Source organism: Epargyreus clarus, unplaced genomic scaffold (assembly GCF_041222505.1).
Source record: "Epargyreus clarus isolate Ecla_fem2 unplaced genomic scaffold, WU_Ecla_fem_2.2 ptg000033l, whole genome shotgun sequence".
NCBI classification, from domain to species: domain Eukaryota; kingdom Metazoa; phylum Arthropoda; class Insecta; order Lepidoptera; family Hesperiidae; genus Epargyreus; species Epargyreus clarus.
Window position 1 is genome coordinate 6,341,541 of NW_027332238.1, and position 18,527 is coordinate 6,360,067.

Sequence of the window (18,527 nt, forward strand, 5' to 3'; positions counted from 1 at the left end):
GCCACTAAAGTAAATACATTGTGAAAATTTGAACTGTCTATTTATTACGGTTCAATAGATAGAGCGTCGAGAAATAGCGGTTTCTCACATGGCGACCCCTATTTATTTTCAACTTTTTTTGATTTTTAGTATTTGTTGTTACTATAGCGAACACCTTTATACATCCTCTGTAAAATTTTTAGGTGTCTCTCTTTTATGATTCAGGAGTTAGAGCCCTATGACAGATGGACAGATATTGAAGTCTTAGTAATAGGGTTCCATTTTTACCCTTTGGGTACGGAACCCTAAAAATAGGATTAAGTCACGATCCGTGTCTGATACGGTCAATGTCTGTACATATAAAAAACTTATTTGTAAATATAGTTAAGTTGTGTCATTTATATTATATGTAATTATGTAAAATTTATTTTACATTTATATGTTAAGAGGGTTCGGTTCTATTGTGTATATTATTTCTATGTATATTGAAGATCTATTTACAATTTGAATAACAACTTTTATCATCAGGGATGTGTAAATTTTATTTATCACGTCTGTTAAGCATTTATAAGCAATAATATAAATATAGTACGAATATTTATTTACTATACGTTTTACTTAATTTGGAAATGATTATAATAGATTCCGAATACTTTATCGATATTTTGTCAGTAACAACACTATAATCATTACGACCTTCACAGACGCAAGCGAAGCCAACGCACGCCGCCATAGATAATAAAATTACAACAGATACTGTCATGGCGAATGACGCCCGTCGCATAGAAAAATAATCGCCATTTTGTAGCAGGTTCCCGTGTAATCAGTTAGTAATCTGTATTATAGAATATAGAACATGTTTTACTGTTCTTTCGTGAGCATCCACTACATAATCTGTGAATGTGGAGACACATTCCCAACTGAAGATGCACTTAAAGAGCATTTGGAGAGAGATCACCAACCTAAACTCGAGAAAACGGAATATAAATGTGATATAGTGAGTAACTGTGTACTACCATCATTTATATGTGCTTCACCATTCTTGGCTTTGTAGGAACAGTGACGCAGTATGCCACTTTAATATTAAAAAAAATATAATGTATAATGTTAAAAAAAATATAAACGTGAATTCATTTGGTTTGTATCATTCCCAGTACAATATTGTACAAAAAATTAAACTTCCACCTGAAACCTCTGTGTTTACAGGTGAATGTTATGGCATCTTCAAAGCAGTTGAATATATATTAACTATGAAATTAGGAAAAACTTTAATATTTACTGATTCTCAGAGTGCTTTGCAGACTGTCACGAAATTCCCATTTAAATACAAAGCTCAGTTGTCAATAATTTTGGATATTAGAAATAAACTCCATACATGTCTATTGAATGAATTTGATGTAGTTTTTATATGGTTACCAAGTCACTCCGGGATTGAAGGAAATGAAAAGTCCCATCAATTGGCAAATGATGCAGTGGAGTGTGGTGACGTTTTTCCTTTTAAAAATTACGCTCAAGACCTAACATCCCTTGCTAAAGATTATTTATACGACTCATGGAGTGAACACTGGACATCGAGTTCCCAAAAAAAGGGGAAATATTATCATCAATTACAACCAACAATCCCTGTCAAGCCTTGGTTTTATAAACTAAAGCTTGATAAATCTGCTACTTCTATTCTTATACGTATGCGCCTGGGGCACGTCTGTACTAAAGAACATCTTTTGAAATTGGGCATTGTTGATACTTCCGAATGTGTTTGTAAAAGTGGAACTCACAATCTAAACCATATATTTTTTTCCTGTCCTTTACACGATTCCTCCGCCCTTTACCAAAATCTATCTTGTCTTACGAATGTATCATTTCCACTATGTATACCATATTTATTGTCTACCCTTGATCCTGATATATATAAAATCTTGGCGTTATTTATTATGAAAAATGATATTAAAATTTAATATTTATATACTTACCTTTAATTATTATATCTTTATCTGTATGTAAATTTATATTCAACCTACTGTACTGATCCTTCCTTTTCCAAATTTCATCCGTTTTTTTTTATTTTTCTAATCCTCGTTTCCCCGCTTTTATGTGTCATTGGCTGAGCGTCCATACGCCAAAGCCACAAAAGAGAAAAAAAAAAAAAAAAAAAAAAAATATAATAATAATAAAAAATATAATGTATAATGTTCTTTTTACAAAATTCAGCTTGAATTAATTGCATGTTTGTGTCCGTAAAACCCGAGAAGTAATCGATGGATTAATTTGATTTATTTTTCACAGCGTTGCATGTACATTTAGGAATGTTTTAATATACCTTTTACCCCAAAGTAACATTGCACTTGTTACCTTTCTGCTAGAAAAAGGGTTATAATTCATTCTTCAAATATATTTAATGCGATTTTATATTTCTCTAACTTATCCCTGTATCAATGGTATTGCATAGATCTTAGTGAAGCTATACATAGTGGGAAATATACATGCCATAACACTAAATACAAAGACATAAATTCAAAATATAAATCAAATTTAATCTACATATCTCTATTCCTGGACGGGGATCAAACTCATGACTTTTTGTAATATAGCTGTAGCAGATGAGCATCCACCTAGTAAGTACCTACTGTTGCCCATGGACATCTGTAATCAACTATAGATAAGATTAGCTCCTACCTGAGATAGGCCACAGATGCACCCTACCTACCCTTGTGTGTTGTAAAGTATGTCTCTCACCACGTCCTTCAAGCGACTCACTACCAAATTACTATCGGAATCTTACACTTCAGAATAACCCTTCCCATTTCAAATCACCAATACTCTCCCTCTCACATTTAAAAAAAGTATTAATCTAAACTTTCCTTTCACAGTGCGAGAAAGTATTTGCAACCGAGAGAGCATGCCTCATCCATCAGCGAGTGCATACTGCACCAAGGACCCCCCGGATCAAGGAGCCCCGGGATAAGGAGAAGCGGTCCCCCAAGAAGTATTACAACATCAAGAATATTGTGTGTGAGGTCTGCGGGAAACGATATGCGGTGAGTTGGTATTGTGTGTGAAAAAAAAGAAACAATAAAATACAGCCCATAGAACCTCCTTATTTGAAGTTTGTAAAAAGTAGTGATAGCCTATAGCTAAAATGCTGTCTCTCGAGCGAGGAGTACAATGTTCAAAGTTCTGATTTTTCAAAGTTATGTGCATATTAGAAATTAATTGTCATTCTATTATATGGTGACGGCAAACATTGTGAGGACATCTACATACCTGAGAGATTTGTATAAAAAAAAAACTCAAAGATATTTCAATATTTACAATTTCATGCAATTCTTTCCATTTTAATTTGTATACTATTTTATGTTGTTCTTCTATTTGCATTGTAGTTTGCACTTATAATTATAATGATAAATAAATAAATAAAATATGTGAAGTCTACCAATACGCACTTGGCCAGCGCGGTGGACTATGGCCTAATCCTCATTCTGAGAGGAGACCTGTGCCCAGCAGTGGGACAGAAATGGGTTGGTGATGAATATAATGATCAGCCGAAGTTTCTGTGTCGTCCAAATTTCGGTCGTAGTTTCATTCTTGACCAGAAAAGGGCAGCACCTTTCGGCCCAGATGCACCTACACACACACACATAACTTCAAAAAACCTCACTGTTTCTAACTTACCCATTACTTCAACAACTCTTCTTCACCAAGTGTTATATTTTTCAGTCAAACGCAGCGCTGGGCTACCATCAACGGGTTCATACCGGTGAGCGGCCGTACCAATGCTCGGAGTGTCCGAAGAACTTCACTATGCCGCTGTTCTTGCAGGTAAATTTAATCAGGTCGAACTGTAGTTTCTACCAGCTTATAAATGTATACAAACCATAATTTGAAGATGCTAGAACCCTCCATAGTTCAACTCCTGAGGCCCACCGTCATACCTATTTTAGCCTAATAACAGCAGTGTTAAGCGCTGCGGCGTTCTGGTTTGAAGTGTGGTAAGGGAGACATACTTTTCCGACGCGTCCCAGCTTAGTCCTCAGGGGTAGCGGCGCATCTGTGGCCGACCTCAGGTAGGAATATCTAATCTTATCTGGGGTTGATTACAGATGTCCACATGGCAGTAGCCACTTACCATCAGGTGGACTGCATGCTCTTTTCGTATTTCGATATTATAAAAAAAATCTTGGCCCATTTTGGCCGAAGCTAAAGGTTGTTTTGGTTCGACAGTGACCGAATTCGAAAGGAGAATGCCCATTCTTGGTACTGATTTTTCTCATGCGTCAAAATGAAAGTAATATTAAAATTATTTTTTAATTTTTTTACATAATTTGTCGATCAGAATAGTTTCTTTGAACAGGGGATTCCATTTAAGATAAAATAAGACGAAATGTTGATTGTTGTTCTTAAAAATTAAAATGGCGGTATTTTATACTCGGAATTCATTATTTTAGGTTTTTAGGATTATTTTAGGTTTTTTTTACCTACTACCTTTAAAAGTAAAAGGAATATGTTAATCGAACTATATTTTAGGTACCTACTATCAGTAAAAACCGACCATCAATCTATCGTCGGATGTTGTAGATTTTGAGGTTATGTAACATTTCGGTAAATAACTTCAGAACCCGGGTGCTGATATAAAAAATAATTAATGGTTAATTATATATGGTCCACAACAAGTTTCAATTTGATGCAACTCTGGACGGCGGTCCATACTTTCATGGGCATTGTCCTTTCGGTGGAACACTATCTAAAGGTTTCAACCTTAGCATTTCAAATGAAGATGAGATCGAGGATATTTATGTAATTTCAGATCCATATGCGCACCCACACGGGCGAGAGGCCGTACGAGTGCCCTCACTGCCCGAAGGCCTTCAGCAACAAGGCGGCCCTGTTGAGGCATGATCGGGTATGTGTCTGCAATATACTATTTTGGTGTGATACTGTAAAAAACAGAGGCAGATAAAAAATGGCAGAGCACCTAAGCTACATACTTGCATACACGCACACACACACACACACACACACACACACACACACACGCACACGCACATACACACGCACACACACACACGCACACGCACGCACACGCATTTACACACACACACACACACACACACACACACACACATACATACATACATACACAAAAGGTGGTAGAACCCTCAATGGTTCGACTCCGGCGACATCACCACCACACCTATTTCTAATAACAGCAATGTAAAAGCACTGTGTACTGTTTGAAAGGCGTGGCAAGGGAGACATACTTATCCGAGGCGTTCCAGCTTAGTCCTCAGGGGTAGCGACGAGGTAGAAAACTAATCTTATCTGGGGTTGAACACAGTTCAAGATGTCCATGGGCGGCAGTATTATTCCTGTATTTAAAAAAACTCGCAGACACAATCATCCACACATACTGCTAGGTACTCGCCTCACAGAATGGTCGGCACACAGTCTCAACTCCGAAACATTACATATATGCATTGGCCATCATTACTTGTAAAACTTATCAGCTATTTCCTTACACTTTGCAGGTCCACACAGGCGTAAAGCCGTACGAGTGTCCGAAGTGCGGCAAGTTCTTCACGCAGTCCAACTCCATGAAGCTGCACGTGAAGACGGTGCACCTGAAGATGCCCGCGCCGTACAAGAGCAAGAACAGGCGGAACAAGCAGGCCAATAAGAACCGTGAGTGTTTTGTGTGTATACTTATAGGTGCAAGGTTTTTAGGTACGGAGAAAGGTGATATAGGAGCTGAAGGTACTAGAAAAGGGGCTAAAGGTACAAGTAAAGGTATAGAGATAAGCAGAAAAGGTACTATAGTTACTAGTAAAGGTAGTGTAGTTACCAGAGAAAGTATTAATAGTACTGTAGGTACTCGAAAAGGTATTAAAGATATACTTACAAGTACTCAAAGTACTATTAAAGGTAGTGAGGGTACACATAAAGATAGCAAAGACCCTAAAGGTACTAGAAAAGTATGTAGATCTACTGAAGTTACTAGTTAATCTATTAAACTCACTAGTAGAGATGATAACGATGCTAGAAAAGGTACTAAAAGTACAAAAGTACAAGTAAAGTTATGAAGATAAAGTAAAGGTACTTGAGAGTAGTGTAGGTACTAGAAAAGGCGATATAAGTGCTAAAGGTACTAGAAAAGGTGATAAAGTATCCATCCAATATTGTAATCCAGCCTGACAAGTTTATAAATGATTATGATTATGAAAAAAAAGGTACTAGAAAAGGAGTTAAAAGTACAAGTGAAGGTATGGAGGTAACCAGAAAAGGTACTACAGTTACCAGTAAAGGTACTATGGGACTACCCCTGTAGGTACTAGTAAAGGATATATAGATGACAAAGGTGTTAGGAAAGGTCATAAAGGTATTAGAAAAGGTGCTAATGGACGTCATGGTACAAGTCAAGATATGAAGATAACCAAAACAGGTACTTTAGTTACTAATAAAGGTATTAATAATAGTGTAGTCACTAGAAAATGTATGAATGACACTGTATTAGAAAAGATATTACTAATTGGTGTTAAGAGTAGACCAATAAGAACAATGAGTGTTTTGTGTGGTATACTTATAGGTACAAGGTAGTTAGGTGCAAGAAAGGTCATATAAGGGCTAAGGTACTAGGAAAGGTGATATAGCTGATGGAGGTACTAGAAAAGGTGCTGAAGGTACAGTAAAGGTACTGAAGGTACTAAAAATGTATTAGTGGCACTGTAGGTATAAGAAAAAACATTACTAACTAGCTGACTCAGTAAACTTTGTACCGCCTCAGAATCTATTTATGAAGTATATTTCATATTTACTTTCCTTCTAAACCTTCCCTGGACTTCCACAAATTATTCTAAAATAAAATAAGCCAAATCGGTCCAGCCGTTCTCGAGTTTTAGCGAGACTAACGAACAGCAATATATATAGTTTTTTGTATGACTTAATAGTTATTTAGGTACAAGGAAAGGTGTTATAGGTGCTAAAGGTACTAAAAAAGATGCTAAAGGATGTCAAGGTACAAGTCAAGATATAAATATAACCAAAAAAGTTAATGTAAGGTCGCCCGAGTCCCCCCGAGATAACGGTGAGCGGTGTCTATGTGTGCGTTGCTCGAGCACGCTTTGTATGGAGATTGCCTTCTGCTAGTTTTTATTTTGTGGTATTAATGATTGTGTGAGTAAAAATATGAGTATATAGAGCAACTAAGATAAATCTACTACCCTCTGTTTCATGCTGACCAAAGGCCCATTGAAACAACGTGAAGTCGCCACATTGCACGGTTGGTATACGAACATTTTGTATGTGGTTAATCGTCTTCATCTCTGTTCATCTCACTACATAGATTAGTAAAGATTACTCACTCCTAACAGGAAAATGTTACCAGTTTTGACAATTGAAATTGTCACTGTCATATTTTTTCGTGCTTGAAATTTAAAAAAATGTAGTTTTTAGAGCGTTTACGAATGAAACGATATTTCTCCGCACTTTTCGATTTCGTGTTTTTGCACCACTCAACTGCACATGTTGGCATTGTTTCGCGTAAATTACACCATGTCAGTTAGAGACGTGTTGGGAAAACAGTCAGCCATTTTGTCATTTGTGGCTTCCTTCAATTACAAGGCGGTGAGATATCTTTACTAGTCTATGGTTCGCTATAAGATTTTATTGCTTATCCATCTTGCCAATGCCTTACTGTCGTCAGAGGCGTTATTTCTACCTATTAACAGCAGTGTTAGGCGCTGCTCTGTTACGGTTTGAAGGGTGTGGTAAGGGCAACATACTTTTCCGAGGCGTTCCAGCTTAGTCCTCAGGGGTAGCGGCGCATTTGTGGCCGACCTCAGGTAGGAATATCGAATCCTATCTGGGTAGATTACAGATGTCCATGGGCGGCAGTAGCTTACCATCAGGTGGACTGCATGCTCGTCTGCTACTCTTATATTATAAAAGAAAATCTATGGTTGACTATAAGATTTTCTTAAAACAACACATGCGATGCCATCTTGCCAATAGCGTACTGTCGTCGGTGGCCCCTGGCGAAAGCTGAATGGGGCCTCTATTCAAAAAGTTGATTTGATTTTACAACATTACAAATGTGTCATACTTATTCGGAAGAAAATACGTGAAATAAAATAATTATATGGTAGATAGGGTACGAAAAATAAAAAAAATATAAAACATTTTTGTATAATTATTGTGTTTTTGTGTTTTTATTGCCGCCAAAAGGTATTGAAAGCGAGGAGGACGAAATAAATAATTTTGGAGGTGAGTTTTAACTAAATTAGGATGAAAGTTACATGAAATAAACCGTAATCACATACTTAGCCCCTTAGGGGTTGATATTTTAAAATTTTCGTTACTACGAATATAGGAACCACTGTAAAATCAGGGGATCAGGGGGATATTTTAAAATTGGTCTCCATGATTAATGTCTGTTATTAATTATCGATCTATCCATTGTCTTGTCTACTATGCATATTCATATGCGTAATTTATTCATGCTAAAAACTGTCTTAATCCGTATGAAAATCTTTGGTAGGTTAAATAGGATAGATTGATTATAAATAACAGACGATAATTTATAATAAACTATCTGTCGTAGTCTTAACTAGCTTTTATTCCGTATTTAGAGCCCCTTAGGAGATACTTCTTCAAAAATCCCCTCTTATTATTTATCTACATATTATAAGAATTTCTGTGCAATACACACATTACTAGCAGCTACTTTGAAAGTAGCTACTTTCTTGAGTATTTTTAATCAAATCTTTTTATTTAAATTGTAATTATTTTATTTTGTTAAATGCTGACACCAGTATCCGAAAAGGATAGGGATCTGCAAGATTTGAGAGGTTAGTAAGAAAACTTCGATAGCGTGATTCAGAATACTCGTGGTGCAATCTCTTGACAAATTACTGAAAGCCTTCACAAGGCGACACACACCTATCCCCCGTGCATATATTGTTTAGTAATTAACTTCTTATGCAGTGAAGATGCTAAAACCCTTTGTGGTTCGACTCCGGCGGCACCACCGCCACACCTATTTCTGTTATAACAGCAGTGTAGCGCTGCTGTGTTCTGGTTTGAAGTGTGGTAAGGGAGACATACTTTTCCGAGGCGTTTCAGCTTAGTCCTCAGGGGTAGCAGCGGATCTGTGGCCGACCTCAGATCTCATCCTATCTGGGGTTGATTATAGATATCCATGGGCGGCAGTAGCTACAAACCATCAGGTGGACTGCATGCTCGTCTGCTACTCTTATAAAAAGTGCTCAAAGCAGCTAAAGAAATCTACACTTCAAAAATCTTAAAAATATGAATGTCTGTTACAGAACTGCAAGTGGAGGTCCAAATTCAATCCGGGATGGTGAAGCAGGAGATCAAGTCGGAGGTGAAGACGGAGGTGCAGGTGCTGGAGGACTCGGAGTATCAGATCTACCACGACGAGGTGTACGAGGAGGGCTCCGAGCTCTACCAGGGGGTGAGTTGGGGACACATAGACTTACTCATAAATGCACACTATATATAAGCTAATAAATCCCGCGTGACGGAGCGGTCACCATACCGGTCAGACGCGCCAAGGGTCCCGGGTTCGATCCCCGGCCAGACAGATATCTGAATGATGAATTTAGATTTATGTTTCTGGGTCTAGGTGTTTGTGTATTTGTCTATGTGTGTGTCCATGGCACTCACGACACAGGGAATCCTAGTGTGGGGCTGTGAGTGTAGAAAGCGTTTGTTTGTTGTTAAAGGCTGCTTTCGGTGTAGGTATGTTACAGACATATACATATGCACACGTGTATATAACATGAAAACAACTATAGTCTGATTCATAATTAGGTGTCCAAAATGTAAACAAAGGTGTTGACCTATCAAGAAAATACCTTTCAAATGGTAGTTTCTTATTTTTGTCTATATTAAAGTGATACAACAATAATAAAATAATAATCTAAATAAATAAAGATTAATTCACATTTTCTAATATATGTATATATCACCTCAATTTCGTTCAATACAGTAATAATAATAAAAAAACAAAGTTTATGGTAGAAAATTAAAATGTGATAATGGTAACACAATCGAAATCAAAAAAAAATCTTGTACCGATGACGGTACAAACTTAAAAATGATTTTAAGTTTCGTAGCTGATATTATTCATTTTCGTGATTGTGATCGAACTCGTTTACAAACGCGTTATGTTTGTTAAATTGTGTATATCTGTTAAAGTTTTAGTTTTTTGTTGAGTTTGTTTTGGTTTTGGTTTCTTGTTAATGTTGACAGTGACATTTCTTTGTTTACATTTTGGACACCTAATTATGAATCAGACTATATGTGTATGTATGTACGCACGCATACATACACTCGTGTATGGATGGGGTGCTCCATTTAACAGGTTTCAAAAAGCACCCCACACTTTCCACAATTATACTATTTACTGTTCCTTAATTGATTCCTAGATTGAAAATTATTTTATACTTTTTAATTGATTTTATCATAAAAGCGTGTTTTTTTTTTAGTTTTTTAAACTACATATATTTATTTTATGTTTTTTTTTTAATATTTGTTGTTATAGCGACCACCATTATGCATCCTCTGTAAAAAATTCAAGTGTCTATCTATTACGGTTTAATAGATAAAGCCCTGTGACTCACGAACAGACAGCGGAGGGTTTCGTTTTACTCTTTGAGGACGGAATCCTAAAAATCATTCTACAAGAGGGCATTATAGATATGTTTCAAAACATTTGAGTTATAAGGAAATAACATTATTATTTACAAAACTTAAAATCACGCTATAGCAGTTATTGTAACTAAAAGCAATAATTGTATCCAATCTAATAACTTTGCGATGAACTTTCTCTAAGGCGCTCGAACAATCTCGCCTCGAAAATCGTTAATCCTGCGCATGTTGATAAGGACAATGGTACAAAATTATTAAAATCGTGTATTGTCATCGGTTTTAGATAATTCTTTAAAATTTTGGATTAAACTGAACGTTCAATGTGGATAAAAATCGGGTTCAAAGATTCCGTTCGTAGTTACATACATACATACATACATACATACATACATACATACAAACATACAACCCGTTAAAAAACATTGTAACTTTATTTTACTCCAGAGAATTAATTAATATTTTATTGCTATTTTTCAGGTGGAAATTGGTCACCCAGAGATAACTATGTACGAGGTAGAGGACTCGGAGACCCAGGAGATTCTCTACAAGCCCGAAGACATCAAGGGGGAAATTCTATATGAGGTGGAAGATTACAATGGGCAAATTTTGTATGAGGATGGAGAAAGGGCAGAAATACAGTATGAGAATGGGGAAACAGCGGAGATCCTGTATGAGGGGGATGATAGGGTGTACTGTGAGGAGGTGTATGAAGAAGCGATTTAGGTGTTGTGAGGTCGGGGTTTGGTTCCCGTGAAAAAGTGTATATTTTTCCGGATATGTTCTGTCGGTTGTGGGGGTAGTGACAGTAGGGGATGATATAGGGTGGGGTCTTTAGGGTTTTGTGTAAAGTAAAACGGAACCCTCTAAGCCTCCGCTGTCCGGCACCACTGTCACATATTTCTGTTATAACAGCAGTGTAGCGCTGCTGTGTTCTGGTTTGAAGTGTGGTAAGGGAGACATACTTTTCCGAGGCTCCAGCTTAGCCCTCTGGTAGCGGCGCATCTGTGGCCGATCCCATGTAAGAATCTAATTCTGTCTGGGGTTGATTACAGGTGTCCGTACGGCAGCAGCTTACCATCAGGTGGACTGCATGCTCGTTTGCTACTCCTATATTTAAAAAAATACTATGAAGTAATATTAAATGGCGGGTCCACACGCTTGCCAAGCCTCGACAAACAATAGCTAATACAAACGTGTGGACAGAGCGTTTGAATTTGTTTGTTGCAAGTGCTTGTAGCGCTTGCGTAAGCGCTTGTGTCGGTTTTTTAGCAAATCAAAGAGGGTTCGCCGCAAGCTCGCGACGTATCCACACGTTTGTGGATGTTTGTGGCAAGTGCCGAGCGTGTGGATGCAGTATTAGATTTGAAAAAAGAGTAATGTACATATAGAAATGTCCTTGTTTTTAATGAAATTATAAAATGTGTATGTTGTTTCTTCTATTGTACCAAAAACTGTTATTGTAAACCCCGTTATCAATAATCGATCCATCCAATGTTGTATCCAGGATCGACTTTTGGCAATTGTCTATTAAAATCTGTCAATTTGGTCTTTGATCTTAGACGAGTAAAATACATAGATTGATCACTCCAACAAGAAAGTTATATAACTGAAAATTTGTACATTCATTGGAATGACAGTGGCGCCATCTGTCGGAAACTGGTCGCACCAACTCTGAAACCTTCGTGGGCTCATGCACAACAACTTTGCTAAAGATCATCATATTATTAAATGCATAGTTTACGATTCTATAAAGGACATACAGACAAATATTCATTTATATTAATTTATCCATCATTTATTATTAAGTTTTTTTTTTTTAATTCAATGTTAAGTGTTTTTTTTTAATTATTGTAACATGTTCCAAGGAAGGTATAGGACTTGTGTTTTCATTTATCGTCGTATATATATAATATATATACACCCAGTATATAGATTTGTAATAATCTTCATATTGCATTTTACATATTGTAATGTTATTAAAAATATATTGTGATTATACGACTGTACGCTTTAAAAATAAACATTATTATATCATCAAGGTTTTAAAATATCTTGTTAGTCTCGTTTCTACAGACATTGGACGTGTCAGGCACGTGTCGTACAGACAAAATGTTTCTATACAATATTTTGAAAAGATAGATATTGATAGATAGATAGATAGATTGAAGCAGTGATCGGTGATTGATTTGCAGCCTCAATGGAGGGGTCCGAGGTTCAAATCCCAAGCATGCACCTCTATTTTTTCTAAATACCATGCGTATTAGAAATTTATAATCACTTGCTTTAATGGTGAAGGAAAACATCGTGAGGAAACCTGAATACCTGAGAGATTTAAAAAAATGTTCTCAAAGGTATGTGAAGTCTACCAACACGCATTTGGCCAGCGCGGTGGACTATGGCCTAATCTACATTCTGAGAGACCCGTGCCCAGCAGTGGGACAGTAATGGGTTGATGACGACATTATATAGAAAAATACTCTTGTCTGTCACGACACATGTCTGATACGCTCTATGTCTGTTGATCTAAACGAATCCTCGCAATAAATATTTTATAGGCATTTCTATAAGTGTGTTGCTCTAGTATGTGGTATGGTTTGTGAATATTTGTAAATATGTTTGCTGTTATTTGCATTTTTGTGCTTAGTAATTCACCAAAAATGTATCTTACTATAGTTTAAATAAATGCTACGATATATTTTTGATTTTTATTCTATCTTCAGATTTTTTTTAACTTGTACTTTTAGAGCGTTTGGGAAAAATAATGCGTTTTTTTGCGAAACCGACAAATAAACGCTTTCTACACTCACAGCCCTACACTAGGATTCCCTATGTCGTGGGTGCCATGAACACATACATAGACAAATACACAAACACCTAGACCCAGAAACAGAATTCTAAATTCATCATTTAGATATATGTCTGGCCGGGGATCGAACCCGGGACCCTTTGCGCGTCAGACCGGTATGGTGGCCGCTCCGCCACGCGGGTTATCAATAAAATGTATACCATGAGTTAGTAAATGTCGCAAGTAGTTTTGTAAAATATTAATTTACAGAAATTTTGCCTAGAAAATCAAAATTTTGTCTTTTTTGACTACCAAATTTCTAAATTATCAAATTTTTAACTGGTTAAATTGGTTAACATTGATTATTATAATAATTAGAAGAATTTTCCTACGACATATTAATGGATGTTTCTTCACGATATCTATGGTTATGGTAGAGCACACATATTTCTGTTATAAGAACAGTGTCTGAAAGTCTGAAGGTGGTAGAACCCTTTGTGGTTCGACTCCGGCGGCACCACCGCCACACCTATTTCTACCTGATAACAGCAGTGTTAGGCGCTGCTGTGTTCCGGTTTGAAGGGTGTGGTAAGGGAGACAGACTTTTCCGAGGCGTTCCAGCTTAGTCCTCAGGGGTAGTGGCGCATCTGTGGCCGACCTTAGGTAGGAATATCTAATCCTATCTGGGGTTGATTACAGATGTCCATGGGCGGCAGTAGGCACTTACCATCAGGTGGACTGCACGGCGCACGCTCGTCTGCTAATTCTGCTATCCTTTATTATAAAAAAATGAGCCGTCACGGGACGCCTGGCAGATGTGAAACATCGACATTATTTTGTAAAAGTAATATGCAGAAAAGAACATATTGTGATAGGAACTAAATATGTCATAATGATAAAATAAAATATTACGATTTTTTTCCAGATAACGATGACTATTTATTGAATTCGATTGCGCATGGCGACGAGTCGCCACACCGTACACACTACTGCATATAGACTGTATATATATACAATCGTATATCGTCGCCACGGCATGCGTCGCCACGCCAGAAATCGGTTTTACGTGCGGCTATAGATGTTTCACATCAAAAAAAGTGTAGCGCTGCTGTGTTCTGGTTTGAAGTGTGGTAAAAGGGACACGAGGCATTTCATTTGTAATATTTTTTTGAAACGTAAAAATCTGATTTCCTTCTTTAAACTAAATGAACTAAATAATTCATAAAAATAATTGTACAATACCTTCATGCTTGTAATATTACTCATTAGCTTGATAATAGATCCCATCTTAAGTTAAGTGAAACACATAATTAAGTGAAATAAGTATTTTCTTTAAATGAATATTATGTTAGTTATTTAATGTTTTATGAATTGATCTAATTTATTTCGTGCTGTAAGTGTATTGTATAGCTATTTATACTAGGTTATAGTGTATAATCTATGGCTATTTAGCATTTTAGCAGCGAAATATACTTTATTTATGGCAGTTGTTAGAGTTGACTTGCTTTACTTTTTAAATAAAGTTGTGATTTGTGATAAATGCTAATTTGTAGGTTAACATTCAATCAATATTTATAATATTAAACAGTGACCGACCCTGCTACTGTTTTAATTTAGATAGGTTATTTATGTGGGCCGATCCCGGCGGCACTGCAATGCCGGGCCGACCCGCGACGGGAGTGGAGCGAGCCCCGAACATCCCGTCAAGTCACAAAAATCAGTTTAATATACTGGTCCCGACGTGCGGGAACTTTCAGATATTAAGCTGAAAAGAACAGATTAAAAGTATTATCTTAAATAAGAGAGCATACTTCCCCTTGCAGGGTAATAATTAAATTATGAAATTATAATAAAAGAAAAAATAAAATAATTAATTGCTTTTAATTTTAAATTCGCCTAAGATAAGGACGGCATTTCAGCAAATTGATTTAATACACGTATATAATGCATTCATATACTAATAAATTTATTAAAATATTAATCAGTCGTCGTGTATTGTCTCTTGCCGGTAACGTGCTCTACATAAATGTCTCGCGACCACCTTTACCACCACCGACCACCGCGATTACACTTTGATCTTAGCCAAAAGGCCGAGAAGCGATACCTAACTCAAAGTCCCGCGAGCCTTTATACAAGCCACGTCGAGTTCTCAACAGCGTGATTCAGAAATCCGAGGTAAAATGTTGTAGCGACACCTAGTGTGACGTATGTGAACTAAGTAACTACACTGCAAGCTGTACCGCTAGATGGCGCTTTATTTTATTATCACTATGGGTACTATTATAAATAATATTAATGAAATAAATTAACCAAAATAAATCATTTTTAAAATAAGCTTCCTTTAAAAAAGTATTTAATACAAAACACTTAATCTCGTATTTTATGTTTAATTTTGCTGAATAACTATATATACTTAACAAAGTCACACGGTTTTGTGTCGTTATTGTATTTTATATACCTTTAATATTTTAAAGTAAATAAGGAACTTATTTTTATTTGTCTGAAATATACTTAATATCACCTCACATTGGGTGACCTAAGCCCGTTTTTTCGCTCAAAATTGCCCCACCAAGCTCTAGTACAAGCAGGAGGTTAATAATTAAGTTGTAGGTATTATATATAACTAACGTTATTTATAAATTAGTTATAGGTATTGTAATTTAGTTATACTTGTTCGTTTTAGTATCATATTTACTTTTTATAAAAACTGAATTAATAAAATATAACTGAATTTTTAAAAAGTAAAAGTTTAGAACAAAATTATCTTTAATATAGCAATGTTATTTTAAAGAGATAATTATGAACAGTAGTATCAAATAGGTACCATTACTAAATAATAAACAAATATAATGATCCAAATAACCGTTTATTTGCACATTTAATAAAGATCTCAACTATTTACAAAATGGTTCTTATAATAGAATTAAAATACGCAATAACTTTAACATTAAGCGGAAATATTTATTGCTATTTCGTGACCGCCATCTTGTTTCTTATTATTACTCACAAACATAGATTAGTAAAGATTACTCACTCCTAACAAGAAAATGTAACCAGTTTTGAGAATTGAAATAGTTGCGTAAAAAAGCGTTGCCACGGCTCCGTGCTAAAATGTCCCTAAAATATTTGAAATAATTATTTATTTATTATGTTAATTACGCAGTATTAGTTATTTATTCGTAAATTTTCTCTAAAAATGTTTTTATTTGTCAAGAATTCAAAAAAAAAGAACTTACTAATTGTTGTATTAGTTGAAACACAATGTACTTTATTACTTCTTTTATTTATTAAGCCTCAATTAAACATTATACTTTCTTACAGAACTCCTAATCCTTTTTTACTCCCGCCATCTTATATCCTCTTGTGCGGTTTTAGTGTTACCAGCTCCCTTTCAGTGTTGCCACTCGTAGCTCCCTTCTACCTGTCATGTTCCATTCTTCCAACACTAATAAGCCATTTGTGGCTTCATTCCATTTCAAGGCGGCGAAGTATCTTTACTAATCTATGCACAAAAGTATAAAGTTTTATAATTATTAAATCCATAATTACAATAATAAATTAGTACATAATTAGAAAGAAATTACAAAAAAAAAAAACATTATGAATAATTAATACAACATTTTTTTCTGAATAGCAATAATTACTCCATATAAGGCGAAACAGGAATATTCTAGACTTAACAAATTATTATGCCGTTATAATGTACAAACAAATAGAAATTATTTATGTTTTACCGTGTGTGTGCCGGACTTTAACAATAAATTTATTCGGTACATTTTGAGAGCCTTAAGATGTTTTTTTTTTTTTGTAATATCCCTTATATTTTTTTTATAATATAGGAGTAGCAGACGAGCATGCAGTCCAACTGATGGTAAGTGGCTACTGCCGCCCAAGGACATCTTTAATCAACCCCAGATAGAATTAGATTCCTACCAGAGGTCGGCCACAGATGCGCCGCTACCAGAGGGCTAAGCTGGAAAGCCTCGGAAAAGTCTGTCTCCCTTACCACACTTCAAACCAGAACACAGCAGCGCTACACTGCTGTTATAACAGAAATAGGTATAATGGTGGTGGTGCCGGAGACAAACCACAAAGGATTCTACCATCTTCAAACTTTACCAAAAAATAATCTGTCACAAATATCAACGGACAAACAAACCACAAACCAATGTAGCTCTTTTCTGATTTTGTAATACATTTAGATCGGACAATTTAGAGCAAAAACAGGCGCTGTGAAGGTAGATCAATAGTGAAACTTTCTCCTATAGAATATAATATGAAACTCGTAAACATTTTGAGACTCCCAAAATACTAGGGAATATACATAACATTTAATACATTTCTTCTACAATCTGAATTGAATTGACTCTTTCAACATTATTATTGTATCTACAACTTATTAAACATTCAGTTATTTTAATAAACATAAAAAACTGAGCAAAATAGTCTACAAATCTAGATTTTTCAAAAAATCATGTTATAACAATTTTTTAAATGTTATGTATATTCCCTTAAACCTTAATATCTTCAATATACATAGAAATAATATACACAATGGAACCTAACCCCTCTTAACATATAAATGTAAAATAAATTTTACATAATTACATATAATATAAATGACACAACTTAACTATATTTACAAATAAGTTTTTTATATGTACAGACATTGACCGCATCAGACACGGATCGTGACAGACAAAATCCTATTTTTAGGGTTCCGTACCCAAAAGGTAAAAACGGAACCCTATTACTAAGACTCCGCTATCTGTCCGTCTGTCACAGGGCTCTATCTCCTGAACCGTAATAGATAGACACTTGAATTTTTTACTCAGTATGTATAGTGGCCGGCTATAACAACAAATACTAAAAATAAAAAAGTTGATAATAAATGGGGTCGCCATACAAGAAACCGATATTTTTCGTAATTTTTCGCTGTATCTATTGAACCGTAATAGGTAGACAGTTCAAATTTTTACAATGTATTTACTTCAATGACTGCTATAATAACAAATACTAAAAATAAATAAAAAAATGATGGTACGAAATCCTCCGGGTGCAAGTTCGACTTGCACTTGGCCAATTATTTTACAACGAGCTT

At 35.6% G+C, this 18,527-nt stretch overlaps 1 protein-coding gene and 1 non-coding gene across 3 annotated transcripts; one reads left to right on the forward strand and one right to left on the reverse strand.

Moving 5' to 3' along the window:
* Positions 1-712: 712 nt before the first annotated feature.
* On the forward strand, positions 713-12,891 carry LOC140755661 (uncharacterized). 2 transcript variants are annotated; one of them, XM_073090966.1, is made up of 10 exons: positions 713-976; positions 2,847-3,014; positions 3,694-3,795; positions 4,781-4,876; positions 5,502-5,655; positions 7,214-7,249; positions 8,194-8,232; positions 8,781-8,816; positions 9,294-9,442; positions 11,119-12,891. In XM_073090966.1, exons 1-10 carry the CDS (start codon positions 836-838, stop codon positions 11,362-11,364), a joined length of 1,167 nt encoding a protein of 388 aa, XP_072947067.1. In that variant the 5' UTR covers positions 713-835; the 3' UTR covers positions 11,365-12,891. The 2 variants fall into 2 exon arrangements, with proteins under 2 accessions (XP_072947067.1, XP_072947068.1); XM_073090967.1 differs by lacking the exons at positions 7,214-7,249; positions 8,194-8,232; positions 8,781-8,816 and having other exon boundaries at positions 716-976.
* Positions 12,892-15,051: 2,160 nt separating this feature from the next.
* LOC140755693 (U2 spliceosomal RNA) lies at positions 15,052-15,235 on the reverse strand. The gene has a single exon (XR_012103827.1). It is a non-coding gene; the product is annotated as a U2 spliceosomal RNA (small nuclear RNA).
* Positions 15,236-18,527: the final 3,292 nt, after the last annotated feature.